This window comes from Sphaerodactylus townsendi, linkage group LG10 (genome assembly GCF_021028975.2).
Source record: "Sphaerodactylus townsendi isolate TG3544 linkage group LG10, MPM_Stown_v2.3, whole genome shotgun sequence".
In the NCBI taxonomy this organism is placed as follows: domain Eukaryota; kingdom Metazoa; phylum Chordata; class Lepidosauria; order Squamata; family Sphaerodactylidae; genus Sphaerodactylus; species Sphaerodactylus townsendi.
This window is the reverse complement of record NC_059434.1, coordinates 43,039,608-43,057,460: the sequence shown is the minus strand read 5'-3', so window position 1 is coordinate 43,057,460 and position 17,853 is coordinate 43,039,608. Positions and strand designations below refer to the sequence as shown.

General features: G+C 39.4%; 1 protein-coding gene across 7 annotated transcripts in view; it reads left to right on the top strand.

The window, feature by feature from the left end:
* RAPGEF2 (Rap guanine nucleotide exchange factor 2) overlaps positions 1-17,853 on the top strand; it is a 179,695-nt gene that overhangs the window by 71,900 nt on the left and 89,942 nt on the right. For 5 of the 7 annotated variants that reach the window (XM_048509446.1, XM_048509448.1, XM_048509444.1 and 2 more), the window contains 3 exons: positions 6,053-6,128; positions 7,698-7,865; positions 11,034-11,051. In XM_048509446.1, the coding sequence (XP_048365403.1) occupies positions 6,053-6,128; positions 7,698-7,865; positions 11,034-11,051 (262 nt within the window). The remainder of the gene's footprint in view (positions 1-6,052; positions 6,129-7,697; positions 7,866-11,033; positions 11,052-17,853) is intronic. The other 2 variants (XM_048509447.1, XM_048509445.1) reach the window with 1 other exon arrangement.

Genomic DNA, 17,853 nt, shown 5'->3' with positions numbered 1-17,853 from the left:
AGCTCTCACCAGCCATTTTCTGTGGCATCAGGCTCCTCCTTGCTGCCCTCCCATTTGCAGAAGATTCCCACGGATGCTTGCTCTGTTTGCAGCTCATCTTCCTGTCATTTCCAGTTCCCTGCCGATGCCAGGCATGTGTCATTTTTCCTTTTTTTCTGTTTTCAATTAGTTGGCCTTGAAGCTATGAAGACACGATATGAGAATCATGGGCGATTCTCACATCTGTGCAAAATTCCACTCCAAAACGTTTTTTAAAAAACATCCTGAAGCCGTTTTATTTGTATTGTGCAGAATGGGCCTCTGTGTCATAAAACAGTAATGGATGTTCAGCTGTAACATACTATCTTCCAAATTAGTTAGATTAATTCATTTGCTTAAGCAGTTTTGTAAAGGAGAGTTCTTAATGCTGGAAAGCCCCCAAACTGGTTGGCTATTAATGACAAAAAGGGCTGTGTACTGTTTACAACCCCTTTCGGTCTTTGAGCACCTTTGAAATTTTGGTGCAAGTGCTAGGTGGGTGCAACCATTCAATAGTTGGTGTGGGAGGGGGGAGCCTAACTACAAAATGACTGCCAGAGGAGGGGGAGCCAACCACAAAATGTCTGCATAATGTCGTACTTAACTAATAGTAACTGTTCAACATTCCAGGACGATTAACAGGATGCCTTTTAAAATTAACATATTGTTTAAAAACACTTCCTTGCACTTACTCAACTTAAGTCATTCCATGAATATCTTTGTGCTGTGGCTGAATTGAAAGCCACTTTAGAAGAAGTCTTCACAGCCAATGAGAACTGTTATGGCTAAAACTCCATCTGGTTCTGTCCACTTTGTAAAAGCACTTGGCAGACCAAATATCATTATATCTCCTTTTTTAAAGTCCAGAATCATTTGAAATATTTTTTTCACAAAAATACACTCAGGCATTATTTGGGAGTATAAACGGTTGCCAATGCATAAATCTTGCCATCTGGTAATGCAATCTTCACTAAAATATATCTTCCATATGGATCTTTAACATCTTTGAGGATACTTACATGTTGATTTTTTAATATAAATGATCACTCCTCCTTTTTTGTATATGTCAACATGGCTGTTGCTCTGCCCGGTTTCTTATTATTCCACAGGTGCTCATGCTTTGATTATATATGAGTTTCCTGTATACATATAATATCTACATCTTCTTTTTAAGCCTGCTTAATATCTTTGTTTTTTTGGAAAAGGAATGTAGTGTATTAACATTAATAGATATAATCTTCATTGTATTAGCTTAATTAGAAAGCTGCCGCTCAGTCCAGTTTATCATTGTCTTTGTCTTTCAAAGTTCTGACATCATCTTCTTTAGAAGAGCTTTCTTTTGAGCCTGTCATCTCGTTAACAGCCTTGTTCAGGTCATACAAACTGTTGCTTCCTTTATTGAAGGCTGTTCCGGCATGAAATTACCTAGGCAAACTGGAGCCCTGGGCAAAACCTGAGTTTGATGCCCCCCATGGGTGGTCACCTTCCCCCACCGTGACCAAACAATTATTTTTTCCACTAGGTCATTTCAAAGTCACCATCACATTATAGAACATCCCCTAACTCACAAATCTGAACACAGCAATGGGCCATGCCACACAGCAGAAATATTTTTTTGAAAACATTTTCAAAATGCTTTCAAAATGTTTTATTACTGCTATGAAAACATTTTATGGTGTTGTATCCAGTCCCCCCAGTTGGCGCAAAAAGCATCACTTTCAGTGTTATTTAAACTGGAGACCCCAGATTCTCCCTTTAAGGTGGATTTAAAAGGAGAACCTGGGCTATCTAGTTTAAACAAGTGATGCTGGAGTCCACCCCCAAACAGCATCATTTTCAATGGTGTTTAAACTAGGGAGCCCAGATTCTCCTTTTAAATTCACCTTAAAGGAAGAATCTGGGGTCCCCAGTTTAAACAACATTGAAAGTGATGCTGTTTTAGGGTGGATCATCCCCCACCCTGAAACAGCATCACTTTCAATGTTTAAATTGGGGACCTCAGATTCTCCCTTTAAATCCATGCCGAAGGGAGTGGATATAACAATGCCTCCTCCTCCTCCTCCTCCTCCTCCTCCTCCTCCTCCTCCTTTAATTTTCTATCATTAATTTCATAAGCATGGAGTTGCTCATGAGAGTAACTTCACATTCTTCTATTAAGTAATAATATTCCATTGAACTAACAGTCAAGAATGTGGAGGCACAGGCATGGTGATGGAGTAATAATGAACCTGAACAGAAGGTCCCATGTTTCAGATGCTGGAAACTTTGACTTGCTTACTTCTGTATTGACAATGTTGGTATTTGTGCATAGAATTCTTGGATGGAAAATTTCTCTTATTCTGTTACCATGATATGTTTTAGTAATGTGGACAGATTAAACACATTACTTTGCATACATAATCTACTCGTATGATGGCTCCTGATATGTTTTGTTCTCTGAAGCTCTGCCTGAGAAAATGACAAAATTATTATTGGTTTGCCTAGCTTGGAGGCAAGTTTTCTGGAGTAACTGCTGTTGTGCTGTCTGTTTCCACTCTACAGATACTACTAGCATTTTTTTTTTAAAAAAACTAGTTAACTATACTTTGATTCTTATATGCTCACATTTTGATATCTTTTTAAAAACTGTGTTTTCATCAAGTTTTCAGAATTTTTGTGATTACATTTACTGATGTTTCCATTAAGTTTATTGTTCTGATGTACAGTGAAGGGAGAAAGTTAAGTTTTCTGGACGTTGATAGTTACTGAGAATTTTTCTGATACTTGTAAATTTAAATTAACTCTGTATTAGCTAGTAGTTGTCTTTGTACATTTACAGATAGGCCAATTTAAAAAAAAACAGGCTTCATATCCTGAGTGGTTAGGATGGTATAAAGACTTGCTGCATTACTTGAACCTGAAAGATTACCTGTATGTTAGACTTGAACACAAAACTGAAACTAGTCTTATTCACTAAGCTCGCCATTGATTTAAAGCCAGTTTTAGAAGTAGCACAACTGGAGGGCATATTTTATATACAGATCTATTAGTGCAGCAGATTAGTTTGTTCCCTTGGGAACCATTTGCTTTTTATAGAACCATATGGAGCCTTTTCTTTTGAAATTAGTATTGTGTTAAAATCAGTTATACAAATGGGAGGCCTCTTTAGCATTGTTAGTAAGTAAGCTGGAAATTTGTTAATTCTGTTGTAAGCATATTTTTAAATGGGCTACGTTAACACAAATGGTTGTGTACATGGAGCCTAAAACTATCTGGGAAGACTAGAAGCAGCCTTGCCTGGAATCTTTTTTAGTTCACGTTGCGCTTATTTAAAACAGCAAGCTGTTGTAGTGTGAAACATGCAAACCAATCAGTAGCTATTAGTTCCCTAAGTACAGATGTGGGCAACAGACAACCTGTGGACTTGAACTGACTCACAGAAGCATCTTATCTGATTTTTATTCATCCCTACCAAATTGTAATACATTTGTAATAAGACATTCCACTCATAGGGGAAAGGGGGAGATTCTACCCTTATTTGCATTGTGTAACCTGTGTGTACCTGAACACATGCTTTAGAACTGTTAAAAGTCCTTAACTGTCAGCTTGTTGCTAATTTTAATATGAAGCCTGATCACCTATGAAGAGATTTCTGGCTCTTGTATCATAATCTGAAAGACAGAAAAGCTAGAAGTAGGGTAGACCATCCCTATCATTTGATATAGTTTCCTTGATCCTGAATTCTCCATCTGTAAAATGGATAAATGTTAGGGTTGGGGGTCACCACAACATGAGAAACTGTATTAAAGGGTTGCGGCATTAGGAAGGTTGAGAACCACTGTTGTAGAGGGTTTTCAGGCAGTGTGGGGAGGTAGAATAAACAACAAAAAACCCTGGCTGCCTGAAAGCCTTGCTTAGGGCTAAATGGAGTTGCATTGCCCTTTCAGGTGGTGTAACTCCAGAGCCCTGGCTGCAGCATTCCCAGTCTTAAAGCTCAGATGGAAACTGTCTAAAATCTTTCTTCATTGTAATCTGCTGTTGAAAATTATTACACTAGCACAATCCATAGCCACCTTGAACAGAACTCTGAAGAGTCAGCATAGACATATCCTAAACTAGCAGGGCACCCGTGCTTCGCTACGCATACTTCATCACAGGCTCTCTATGAATTTTGGGGTGACTTTCAACATACTTCTTTACAGCCTGTTTGTGAACTTTGGGGTGACATTCAGCATATTTCCTCACAGCCTGTCTGTGGACTGATGGGTTTCGCATATTTTGCAGCAGCTTCCTGTAGTTTTCTTTTTCTAATGCAATGTGGGCTCCAAAAGATGTCATGTGGAAGCAGCCATTGTTTTTTCGGGATGCAGAAAAGAAGTGTTCTGCCATTGGATGCTGATGAGTGAGAAGACTGTGAAGAGGTTCAGGGTAGGGTTGAAGGGCAGGGAGCTGGACTGTACCGCCACTGCATCGCATTCCTGGGGACTCATCCCACCACTTCAGAGCACGACACCAAGCACAGGGTGATTGGAGGCCGACATCAGTAAACTTGTCTCCACAGTATTAAATCTGATGTCCATATGCAAAACCCGACAAGTTTAGTAGTCCAAAGTGATAGTTTGGTTTGTAAGGTATGTTGTTAGTATTTGGCTGTAGCAGTGTTGTTAACGTGAGGGTGGGTGGAGGAGTACTTTTTCACAGCCTGTCTGTTAACGTTGGGGTGACATTCAGCATACTTCTTTGCAGCCTGTTTGTGAACTTTGGGGTGAAATGCAGCATATTTCCTCACAGTTTGTTTTCACATATTTTGCAGCAGTGTGTAAAGCCCTTTCTGTGTTTAATGTCTCTTCTCCCTGTAGCGGTTTCTCCCTGTAGCGGTTTCATCAGAAGGGATAGGTTCGCATCCGTTGTGGAGGGCAGTGTTAGAGTGCATTTGGCCACCTTGGTGAAAGACATGAAGCTGGTAGTGTTTAACTGTCACCCTTAGAATGTTCGTGCAGCATGTCTGTGGACTGAGCGGTTGGGTTGCCCTTAGAATGTTCATGCAGATGGCCAGAGATGAACAGTGAAAACAGTAAATGTGTAATAACTTGAGTAAAACTGAATATTTTGAAAAATTCTTTCTTAGTGGGCACCTGGAGTACGTAATGAACCGGTGTGCCAAATTTCAACATTGTAGGTTCGGTGGTTTTTGAGTTCTGTGCTTGAGTCAGTGAGTGGTATTTCGCGTTTATATATATAGATAAATAGCAAATAAGCTCTTTACACTTGAGTCAAGTGTTCACAATAGCATATTCTTTTGGATGTCTGATTTCTTATTCCTCATCCACAAAACTATGCTTTATTTTTTCCATTAAACAAATTATGGTAGTTTCAGTAGTAAGAACATAGATGGTTAACAGTACCATCAGTAGTAAGAACATAGATGGTCAACTACATAGAGTTACACCCTTCTAAAACTGTTGAAATCAATGAGCTTAGAAGGGTGTAACTCTGTTTAGGATTGCACATTTAAGGTACTTGACAGTACCAGATGTATGTCTCGTTATAGAATCACATTTAATAAAAATCAGTGTTAATTATTTGGGTGCTGTGTGGTTTCCGGGCTGTATGGCCGTGTTCTAGCAGCATTCTCTCCTGACGTTTCGCCTGCATCTGTGGCTGGCATCTTCAGAGATCCTCTGAGATCCTCTGAAGATGCCAGCCACAGATGCAGGCGAAACGTCAGGAGAGAATGCTGCTAGAACACGGCCATACAGCCCGGAAACCACACAGCACCCAAGTGATTCCGGCGTGAAAGCCTTCGACAATACAGTGTTAATTATAAATTTAGCTGCATTTAAATGTATTGTAACAATTAAGCAAATTGTTTTAAAATTGAAATGTATTGTCTCCAACATTTATTTTTCCCATTTTCTCAGTAAAGGTTGAAACTTGTTTGAATATGGACTCAGATTGTGTACGTGGAATTATGCAATGGTAATGGTCTGGCTGGTGTTACAAGGGTGACCTTGTTTTCAGTCTCTCTCTCTTTTCCCTCCTTTTCCTTCTCTAGTTTTGGCAAGCGTTCTGCAGGAAGCTTCAGGCGTGGCTGTGAATGCATTGTTTTAGAGCCATCTGAGATGATTGTGGTAAGTCTAATCAGAACAAGATTGTATTAGCAGATAAGGGAAAATACTTTTTAATATTTTGCAAGTTTTTGTTTCTTTGTTTTCCCCTTAGCAATTTAAAATAGCAACATATTTTAAAATGTGCTCATGAGTTCTCAAAATAGTTTATAACAATATGTGTACAGGCCAATGGTGTTTAAATAAGTGAACATGCAAGATGTCTACAGTTGATAAGCACAAGAGAATTTAAAAGACAGGATGGGCAGTGACTGAGATCTCTCATTGGAAAAGTTTAAAGAAATTACACCTATCTGGTTGTTCTTGCCAAATCGTATACAGTATCTGTGGTGTTGTGACACAATATGTTTTAGATTTTGCAGCACTTTTGGGCGGTTTCTGCACGGGCTGAAAGCAACGGCTTCAGCCCGGTAAAACACCATTTTGGCGGGGACCCTTCGCACAGGCGCCGCTGCCAAATCGATGCAGCAGCGCTCTGTGCCCGCCAAAACGGTGTTTTCAAAACTCGCTTGGGGAGAAAGTTTTCCTGCAAACGCTGGCTTCCATCCACTGCCATCTGCTGTTGCTCCGAGGAGGCCAGGAGACACGCCCCCTGGCCTCCATAGCTGCAGCTGTCGCTCTGGCCATTGGGCGTGTCCCCTGGCTTCCTCAGAGTGACAGCAGAGCGACGGCTGCCCACAGGAGGTAAGGAGGCATTTGGGGCTGGGGAGGGGAATACGCAGCTGTGCGGAGCCTGCTCCAACAGCTGCACATCCCATGGGGCCGTTTGTGTGAACAGCCCCAGAGCCTGCATCGGTATGATCAATGGTGATGCTGGCTCTCTCCCTTGGCTGTGCGGAAACAGCCTTAGAAATTTGTGGGAAGCACCATGAGGAGATTCAATGTAGATTCCAATACTACATGATTTTAAACTGTATAACAGTTAGAAGAACTTCAGGTATCAACCACAGTCCTAACAGTGCACTGGCATTAGAGCGAGATGGTGGAATAGAAGTAATATCCATGCTGCTAATTTCAGTAGATAATTTATATGTTTCTCTTCATGATTATTGGTTTTATTATTTTAACATGATTACGTTATGTCATTGTACAGTTTTTCCTGAAATGCTTTATCTTCAAAGGAAGACATTGTTGCTTTTAGGAATGCTTGCTCCCGCAGGATGGGAGTGGGAGCTCCCCAATGACCTGCTGAAATTTGAAGGGGTCTGCACATTCCTTAAGAAGTATTTATTTTCTGTGAAATGAGAGTAAAAAAACAGATGCTTGTTTTAGAAAAATAAACAAAAGCAAGGAAGACTGTTTTTAGAGTTTATGAATGTTACCTACCCCATGATTATACCAATACCAGTTCTTTCTTAGTATGCAGCATTGATTCAGCAATTCACTGTTGGAAAAAACCAGGACCTTTATACTTGAACTGACACTGAATTCACTTAAGGTGCATTTCTCATGTCCCATCTCGCACTGTAATATATATTAAATAGCAGCAGAAAAGTCATGCATGAACTTTTCTTTTTTTATTATGTTAAAAATGCAGCTGCTGAAATTTTATTGTATATGCATTTTTAATAGGTGGATTATATGGATGAAAATGAAGAATACTTTCAGCGTCAAGCCTCCCATAGGCAGTCTCGAAGGAGATTTAGAAAAATCAACCAAAAAGGAGAACGACAAACTATTATTGATACTGTGGATGCTTATCCATTGGGGAAGCCACCTTTACCCAGAGGTTATCATACGGTAAGCTGTCCACAGCAATATTTGTGTAGGATGTTAGTTTCACTTGCCATAGACAATCAAGAATTGGCTGTATTTATACTTACATGTCTAAAACAATTGGCCATATATACATGCAAATCGCCTAATAGATAAATGCAGAATGTAATAGCTGTACATGTGAAACATGCAAGTAATAAAATGCTGTCCATCTTCAGAATAGTATGGCAACAAAGCAGATTCAAAATATGTTCCTATTTAATTTCCATTATAGATTGTCACATTTTTATGTTAAGGAATTTCTGCATCAGTAAGCTAATTATTGAAACACTCATTTCTATGTATAGTTAACTATTTGTTTATGGATAAGATTTGTATTGGCTGTCACCCATGTGTTTCCTGTCTTCTCAGTGTGAGAAATTGAGATGTGCATGTTATTTCCATAGATGTGGCTTGTATGAGATCAGATCACTTGACCAATCTGAACCATTTCTTTACCATCTGAGAGAGCATTATATCCACATGATCTTTGTAGAATAATGATTGCATTCACAATAGTATGATATGTAGAAACTAAAAGGTAACGGTAGTGCCCTGTACAAACCCCTGGTTGCATGGGGTGAGATCAAATCACATTTACTAGGAAGACTATATTTACAGGGTTGTTCGCTTAATCATCTACGCTTTACCTCCACAAAACTGGGTACTCATATTTCCAACCACGGAGGAATGGAAGAATGAGTCAATCCTGAGCTAACTACTTGAAATTGACTTCCATCAGGATCAAACTCGGGTCATGAGCAGAGCTTTGTCTGCAGTACTGCAGCTTACCACTCTGCACCACAGGGGTCAGAATGCAAAATTTGCTTAGACAGACCTTGGGAAAATATGTCAGGCCATTGCTGAAAACTCTGAGGCATAAGTTGTATAACATATGCAGAAGAGGTAGTAGATCTATGGCTATATGCAGAAGTAGGAGAAGTCAATCTATGGCTAGCAATCTTGATCCTCTTTGATCTGAGATTGCAAATGCTTTAGCAGTTCAGGTGCTCACGAGCAGCAGCAACAGAAGGCCATTGCTTTCACATCCTTCATGTGAGCTCCCAAAGGCATCTGGTGGGCCACTGCAAGTAGCAGAGTGCTGGACTAGATAGACTCTGGTCTGATCCAGCAGGCTCTTTTTTATGTTCTTAATATCTAAATGGTAGAGAAACTAATCTGACATGGTTGTAAAGAAGTGACCAGAAGACTATCACTTTTTAAACCATGTGGACAGTTTCTGAATACCAAATTGTGTAGGGCAAATGTTGGGTTGAATCCAAATAAGCATAAATGGAAAAAGAATAGCTTGTAATGCTATTTTGCAAATGCTTGTGTACGTTGTACAATAGTATTAAAGGGAATTCATTAGTTGTTCTTATGTTTCAACATGTCTGAAGTCTTGCACAAGCAAAAAAGACATCTTTAGATTCGACTTGTCATGCAGTTTCCTAGTATGAACCATACCATAAGCATAAGGGCATCTTTAGAGCCAATATGCTATACATGCACATATCCTCAGTGGTGAGCCTAAGTGCTGGAAACAGTACTACCATAATGGACATTGGTACTGAATGCTTTGTGTATATTGTCTGTTCACCTTTGATTTCTCCACATGATTGTCTTCCTGTTCTTGTCCAAGCATAGAACTGTGGGAAAGAACAGACTCCTAAAAATGTCTGTGCAAGCAAATCGTAAATGTGTGTAATAATTTCTGTGGGCTGACAGAGACTGTTATGAAAATAAATATCCATTTAAGATGGCAGAAGTCTTCATGTGCTGCCTCTGATCCTAAAGTACTGGAGATTTCTTGGTGTGTTCCTTCTTGAAAATTTCCATCTGTATCAACCCATGCAAAAGTTAACATATACATGACTGAGTATATTCCTTGCTAACTGCAAAAGACTTGTCTCTGATGCCTTGTGTCTTGTGAACCAGTTTTTACATGTTTTGTGTGTGCAACAAGAAAATGTGTATAATTTTTAGCACAGTTTATGAAATTTGGGATTATGTCAAAGTGACTTTATAATGAAGGACTGAATTTGGTTCAGCTTGATTATTTTTGTATGGAATTTGAGGAAACCTTGAAAGATAGATGTGATTTATGAAGAAGGCATAGTTCTTGTTGCTCCAACTATAGAACTGAAAAAGTTTTTTTTAAATCTGCATATCTTGTGTTTATAAGTAACTAAAGATTTATTGATGTATTGGAAGACATCTCTAAACATTTGGGCATGCAAAATACACATGTGGAGAGGAGCTTCGGTTTGGTTATGGCTCCCTGACGTATGAAAGCTGCACATGTAGAGATGTGAGTGTGTACACAAATAGGCAGCAAATCACAACTTACATGAAAATAATGAATTACACCTGAGAGGACTGTTTTTCCTCCCTTGGTTTATAATAGTATGGAAATAGTTGCTGAGACAGTTATATGTGACAATTGATTGTGTTGTTACATGCCAATATCAAAAAGTGAATATAGTCAGTACTGTACAAACACAAATATATAGTTTGAAGATATTTATAAAAGGAAACAATTTACCAAAGAACTTCTACTAAATTATGGGTTAGATCCAGCAGAAAAAAATCACAGGGGAGTTGACTGAGTGGATCTTTCCTCATCTTCTCTTTCCCTTGACAGCCTGTTGTTTTCTCTGAACCTCATAAGGAAGTGCACCACTGCATGGGTGTTGCAACAATAAGAGATTATAATTTCCTCTTTCTTCTGCTGGAAGCTTTCATCAATGAAAGAGGGCAGATAGCAATGTTACTTAATTCCTACACATTGCCACAGTGTGACGTATACTATGGCATATTTTCTTTGTAAGGTTCTCATGACTCTTCAGGAGATTTTTGGAGCAAACACAATGTAGCTTGGAGGAGGAGGAGAAGACAGAGAAATAACCCCATACCAGCACCTTTTGCATATGCCTTCTGAATCCAGTCCTGTGTCTTGTGTATTATATTCAGTGACTGTATGACTTAGACAAAATAACAAACCCCCAAGTCCACTTAGAAGCTTCTTTGCATTGTAGAATTGTTTTATAGTAGGTGGAATATATATATATATATATATATATCTTAGCACCACTGACAATGTTCATCTTTTCCTTTCCTCCTATATGGCATTCATTTCATTTTGGCTCACAGGAATGCACTAAACAGCAGGTATTGTAACTTCTGTGTATGGTCCTCTAACTCTGTACCTTTTCCTTTAGTTTGGAGTGTTACTAATGTTGAATTCTAGTTGCTAAATTTCTGATGTACCCTTTCTGCTTTATTACATGTTAAGTACATTATTTAGGGTTTTTTAAAAAAATAAATAAAAATAAAGGTAGAGCTGGATGACATCACCATTATCTTCACCTCATTGTGATCTTTTTAAACCATTGCCTTTGTGGCATAATGTGTCTTGTTAAAAGTTATGTGGCATTCAGCATTTAGCATATGAAAATGATGATGTTTTCAGTGTTGAATGGGGCTGTCTTCATTTATGTTCTCAATATTGTGCTGAGCCTTTGAACACCCATTTCCCAACCACTGTACATATCTTTCTGTTCATTTATTGCTTTTTGTAAAAAGCTGTTTCTAGAATCCTAAACCACAGATTCTACATGTAATAACACTGATTTGGGCTGAATGTTTGTAGGTCTGTCTGTTGCAAAGTAAACATTTTAATTCATCTTTGTATACATAAACCGTATTATACAAACTTTATGTTATCAAAATAAGGAAGGTGCTGAAACATGAGCAGGAACTGGGAGAAAACTATAGAAATGCTGTAGGGAAAAGCAGAATGACTGTCAGCATTTTGTTACAGTTTTAAGCAGTTCAAATACTGTGAATTAGCTGGGATCAGCATTAGTAGAAATGTGTAATTTGTGTTGCATATTCTATGTTAAGTATTGATACCATTGCTTTACCTTTTGTAAAATTGTTAGGGACTTGGCAATGTGATAGCTTTAAAAGTTTGTTCATATTCTTAATATATGCAGCCTTAAAGCATGTTATAACTGGGCAAGCCTCTGTAAATGACATATGCAGAACAGAAATTTGCATTTTATTAAATCAGTTCTGCTTGGTGAATAGAAAATAGTAGTTCCATAAAATAACCTATGGATAATCTGACATCTGAAACAGAGAAAAGCTGTTTCAGGCAGGAGAGCTCCAGAATTTTGCTGCAGCTTTCTCAGTTCTTGATATTTTTGACACAGCTATTTCCAGTGCCTCTTGGCCCGGTCCTAAACAGAAGGCCCACTATTATTAACATTTTGCACCTTTGTTTCTGAACATTTGTTTATTTATTCTCTAGAATATCAAAGGAGCGGTTATGACCCATTTTTCCTTCATCTACATGTATGTGCTGGGTGGTCCTGACAGTAATTACAATATACTTTTCAAGTGTGATGCTCTGTCTGTAAGCCAGTTTGAGGGCCTTTGCTTTGGACCTTTGGTTTTGGGCTAATGCTTTTGCTAATGAGATTTAAACAAGAACATTCCACTGGTTTTAACCATAAATAATTTATATGATCAAGTTTTTCTTTTTTTAAAGAAGGCTCTTACTTCTGGCAGCTGGGCTTCCTTGGAAGAGCTGTATGGAAGAGCACAATGCAATCATCACCTGTTCTGTTGGCGATTTGAAAGTGAACAAGCCATATTGAAGGCTATTGAAGGAAATTACCCTTTAAATCTTTTGAAGAAAGAGTTGGGGAGCAGTGAGAGATCACTAGCAAGAATAATTAGTTTTTGTTTATCCAAAACAACATCACCCTGGCTTTTGTGCGAGGCTGGATCTTGTTTATCTGCTTGTGACCTAGTTACACAAGTAAAGAGTATGAGCACCCAGGCAGAGACCCAAGCAAGCTTCCATTACAGAGTGGGGATTCAAACCTGGGCTTCCTTAATCCTAACCCAGTGCTCTAACCACAACACTACATTGACTAGTTATTGAATATTTTATTACTATTTCTTCTATAGATTCATTCTGTAGTTTCGATATTTTCTGGCTTTCCACAGTTGTGGAGTTTCTGTGTGTAATTTTTTCCCCTTCTGGTCCCATCTCTAGGGTTTTCCCCCAGTCCACAGCAGCAGCATGTTGGGTATTTGGGCAGCTACAAAAGGAGTGAATCAGTAAAAATCATCTCTCCTTCTTGTGTCCATAGAAATCTAGGTGCAGTCCAATCCTGTATCTAGATGAGCATCTTATATTAGTGGTTAATGTTTAAGATCCTTATATCAAAATGAAAAATTTAAAATATGAGTAATGTTAAGGCTTTTTCATAGAACAGGCTTCCCAAGGCTTACCATTGTGAGTAGCAATATTTCATGCAAACTACAAGCTGGCAAGTCCAAAACAGGTTTTACATGAATATAAGCTCTTAATGTGTTAAGTAGTAAAGTAGGAGACCACTGAAATGATTAAAGATTTGCATTTCATGATGCTGATAAGGGAAGCATTTCTTAGACTGTTGTGGTGTAATTAATTGCTACCTTACCATACTGGACAGACAGCCCTCACTTCTGGAACATTTTGGATGCTCCCAGGGATTTTAGTTCCAGTTGCAGAACACTTCCATTACTTCCAGGGACTGTCTTTCCTCTGTTCTGTCTGCAATTCCAGTTCCAAAGCATTGATTCCAGTCCCAGCAGTCCACATTCCACTCTGGGGCTATTATTCCAGTCCCAGAACAATCTCTGAGCCCAGAGATTGTCTTTCTGTTCTGCATTTTAATTGCAAATTCTGAGTGCTGAAGCATACTTCAGTAGATTCATTGCAAGTCATTTGGCATTCCTGGCTCTCATTATATCCAGAGGGCATTCCATCATCTCCCATTTTTCCCAGTGAGCACTCAGGTAATTTGTTTTACTAAATCCCCCAGAGTCAAACCAGAGAATCAAATGTAAGCAGCTTGCACAAAGAACACAATGTAAAACTAACAGAACCACGCGCTCTGAGCAAGAAGCATCTTGTGGGTGATTCCCACCAATTATCCAGGGAGGTGGGAATAAATTAACCACTTCCTTTTCCTGTGGGAGTCGCCCCCTTCCTACATTTTTCTGTTCTGCCTCACAGGGAAATGCAGTAGTTAGATGCCTGCTCTACTTGCACTAAATTCTTAGCATCTAGGATTTTTTATTTGCTATCCAAACCTTTTATCTTTTATTATTTCTGACTCTCTTCCCTGTACTTCTCCATTCCCCTGCCCTGCCGGTGTGGCAGAAAGATAGCCCTCAGACACTGAGCCTTGCTGGGATTAGCCAGCCATGCAGTCAAGGACTGTTAATGATGGCTTTCTATCCAAGAAGGATTTGGATAAGCATATTACAATGCAGGAGTAGAGCAATGAGGGCCAGGTGGGCCCACTCTTGGATTGCCTCGAGCTTAGAGAGCCCTACGATTGCAACTGCATTGGCACCACTGAAAAGAGGTTCAAAAAGCACCAAATGCTTCAAAATGGTGGCTGTAAGTCAGTGGCTCTGCCAAGATCACTCCTAAGCCCTCTGCCTCCCAAGCAGCCCCGGAGATCTAGCCAACTGGCCTGGATACATTGGATCACCCAGAAAAGATACACATTACTAGGCCCCTTCCGCACATGCAGAATAATGCACTTTCAGTCCACTTTCACAATTGTTTGCAAGTGGATTTTGCTATTCCGCACAACTACAAAGTGCATTGAAAGTGGATTGAAAGTGCATTATTCTGCATGTGCGGAAGGGGCCTCAGTGTGAGCCTCGGTCCCCTTCCCCTTTAGGTGAACTTTTGTAGGCTGTGAGGGAGGAGATGGTAGTAACTGTGAAGGTGGAGCTAGTAGCCATTTTACGATGGGGCCCCTCATTAATTCTTTTGGTTTCAATTCCCAATCTTCCTTTGGCAAAAAAAACCCCTAGCCCTCAATCCATGGGCTGGAGGGAACCCTGCCTAAACGACTAAAGCAGGCAGAAAAAGAGGGAGGATTAGCCCCACTAGCGATCAGGATCAGTCCTCTGACAGTTGGGAGGACTCCAGGGTAGAGGGTAAGGTTCTGAGTATGGGTCTTTTAGACAGAATACTATCAGTTCCTCCTTTCCTTGGAACTCTTGATCTCAAGAATCCTTGAGGGTGGGGGGAGGAACAGGCCGAGTCAGACACAATGTCCAAATGCTCCAGATCACTGAAGAGGATGAATAACATTTCCCCACCCTGTATCAGGGACATAGCTGTTGGAGAGGTTCCACAAGATGTCCTCTTGCTAAGGAGAATGACCATTGGTTACTCAGCGGGAAGGGTCTTTCTCCTTGGAGCAAAAGAGGACATCCTGACCCTCCCTTGACAAAATTAACATGCTCTTCTGGGCTTAAGCCTAGATTTTCAATCTGTAACCTCCATTTCATGTTACTGTTCTTATCTCATTTTATGCTTCTAAGCAGTCCTTGTGAATTATCAGTTTAGAAAAGTTTATACAGCTGATTGGAGTTCCCTAAACTGAAGATGGAGGGCTGACTCCTACCTCTCTGGATAATTGGTGGGAATTACCCACAAGATGTCCTCTGTCACTCAGAGGAGAAGGACCCTTCATGGTGAGTAACCAGTGGTTGATTTCAAAGGAAATAATTCATGTCAAACCAAGCTGGCAAACCAATAACAAGCCTGGCGAATAGACACTGACACAGACCAAAAAATCCCAGAAGCCTTAAAGCACTGGCCCCTATTACTCTTGGTTACTTATGAACATTTATGGAATTTTTGAAACCCATTTACCTGTATTCCAGAAAATCCCAGATGCCTGAATATATCTGTACCAACAAGATGCCTGAATATTTCTGGAAAGACTGATTATTTTTCAGATATATATGTATTTGACCAAAAATATCAAACACACACCCCAATTCACTACCATTGAGGAGTAGCAATTGTGAAATGATGCACAACAATTTAAAGTGATAAGTATTTTGCCTAAATTTCAGCTTCTGAGGATCTCTTTTCTGTTTGTGTATTACATCATGACTGCTGTAGCTCTTATGTGTCCATTGGGATTTGCTCTTCTTTTTTTCCCATTGGAAGAAAAGCTTGTATTGATGTCATAATTGGACACATCTTTTTGTTGCTTTGGAAATTCAGTGTAATGAGGGTGTTGTGTATCAAGCCATGGTGCATTTCAGGCAATTTAGGTGTCAGTAATATGCCTGCCAGTCTGGGTCCTGCTTTCAATTTGTAAAAATTGACAATGCTGATTGGCCTGCACTGTAGATGTCTTAAAATTGTTGAGAGTAATGGAGATAATACTTCAATACACAGTTTCCAGGTTTTCTTTCTATATATCTTAAACATTGACATCTCTCCCTAAATGCTGATTAAATGTGTTCTTTTTATTAAAAAATTCAGATGTTTTGGTAAACCCTGTTCAAAGAGATGAATTTAAGAGAAAAATGATTAAAAACCCCTAAATTTATGAAAATTTATGAAATTCAGTGAAAATTTGATTCAGTGCGATTAAAACCTTTGAACATTGTGCACACATTTTGTTTAGTCTTCTTTATCTTTCCTAATGTTGTAAACAGACCCAGAGATCTTGGGGATATCATGTTAATAGAAGATATAATCTATAGTATTCTGCAATTTGTTATGCTTCAGAACATCAGGCTGTCATTATTAGGGTTGACACTTGTCTGCTATCATCTGAGCAGAGCAATCAATGAATCACAGCTGAATAATCAGTTACTAGTGATCACACCAGTCAGTAGTATGTGGGGTCAGTAATGTGGAGATATGAAATTCTGCTTTTACCTAATCTGGGGAGTGGAAGAAAATTGTACTGAATAATTTACGGATTTTTTTAATGGCAATCTTTGGTCATTGTGTCATGGACTGTCTTCATAAAAATTTTAAGATGTTATTAGCCATCTTCCTATATCGACTTTTGTACTGTAAAGTTGAACATTTGAATTTTTTAAAAAAACTGGGTCCCCCCAATACAATAAAGTCAGTTCATTGTTATGGCAACTTTTGCAAAGTCTTCATCCATTAGAGAGAGAAATTTTCTGGAAACATTGAAACCAAACTTTAGTGTTCTGCAGGGTGTTCATGTGTGTGTGAAAAACAGAATTTTGAGGGGAAATTCAACATTTATTTTCTCACGTAAACTTATTTTCTTGCTTTAACAACATAAAATAGCTCACTTATAACAGTGTATTTTATATGCCATATAAACATATTTGTGAAAATTTAATAGTATAATAGTATAAATGTACTAGCAGGGCACCCATTCTTCACTACACATACTTCATCACAGGCTCTCTATGAATTTCGGGGTGACATTCAACATACTTATTTACAGCCTGTTTGTGAACTTTGGGGTGATATGCAGCAAATTCCTCACAGCCTATCCGTGGACTGATGGGTTTGTTTTTGCATTATTTTGCAGCAGCTTCCTGTAGTTGTCTTTTTCTAATGCAATGTGTTATTGCTCTCTTTCACCTGGTGGGCTCCAAAAGACGTCATTTGGAAGCAGCCGTTGTATTTTCGGGATGCAGAAAGGAAGTGTTCTGCAATTGAATGCTGATGAGTGAGAAGGCTGTGAAGAGGTTCAGAGAGTAGGGTTGGAAGGGCAGGGAGCTGGACTGTCACCGGCCACTGCAGCACATTCCTGAGGGACTCATCCCAAGCCACTCTCCAAGGAGCACGGCTACATACCAAGCACAGGGTGATTGGAGGCCGAGAGCAATAAACTTGTCTCCACAGTAAGCAATCTGATGTCCATGCAAAATCCGACAAATGTTTAGTAGTTCAAGGTGATAGTGTGGTTTGTAATCTATTTTGATAGTATTTGGCTATAGCGGTGGTGTTAACGTGAGGGTGGGTGGAGGAGTACTGATCTCTCTGGACAGAGCATTCCACCAGGCTGGGACCAGGGCCAAGAAGGCCCTGGCCCTGGTTGAGGCAAACCGAATTTCCCTTGGGCCAGGAATCACCAACAGATTTTTGCTTGTCAAT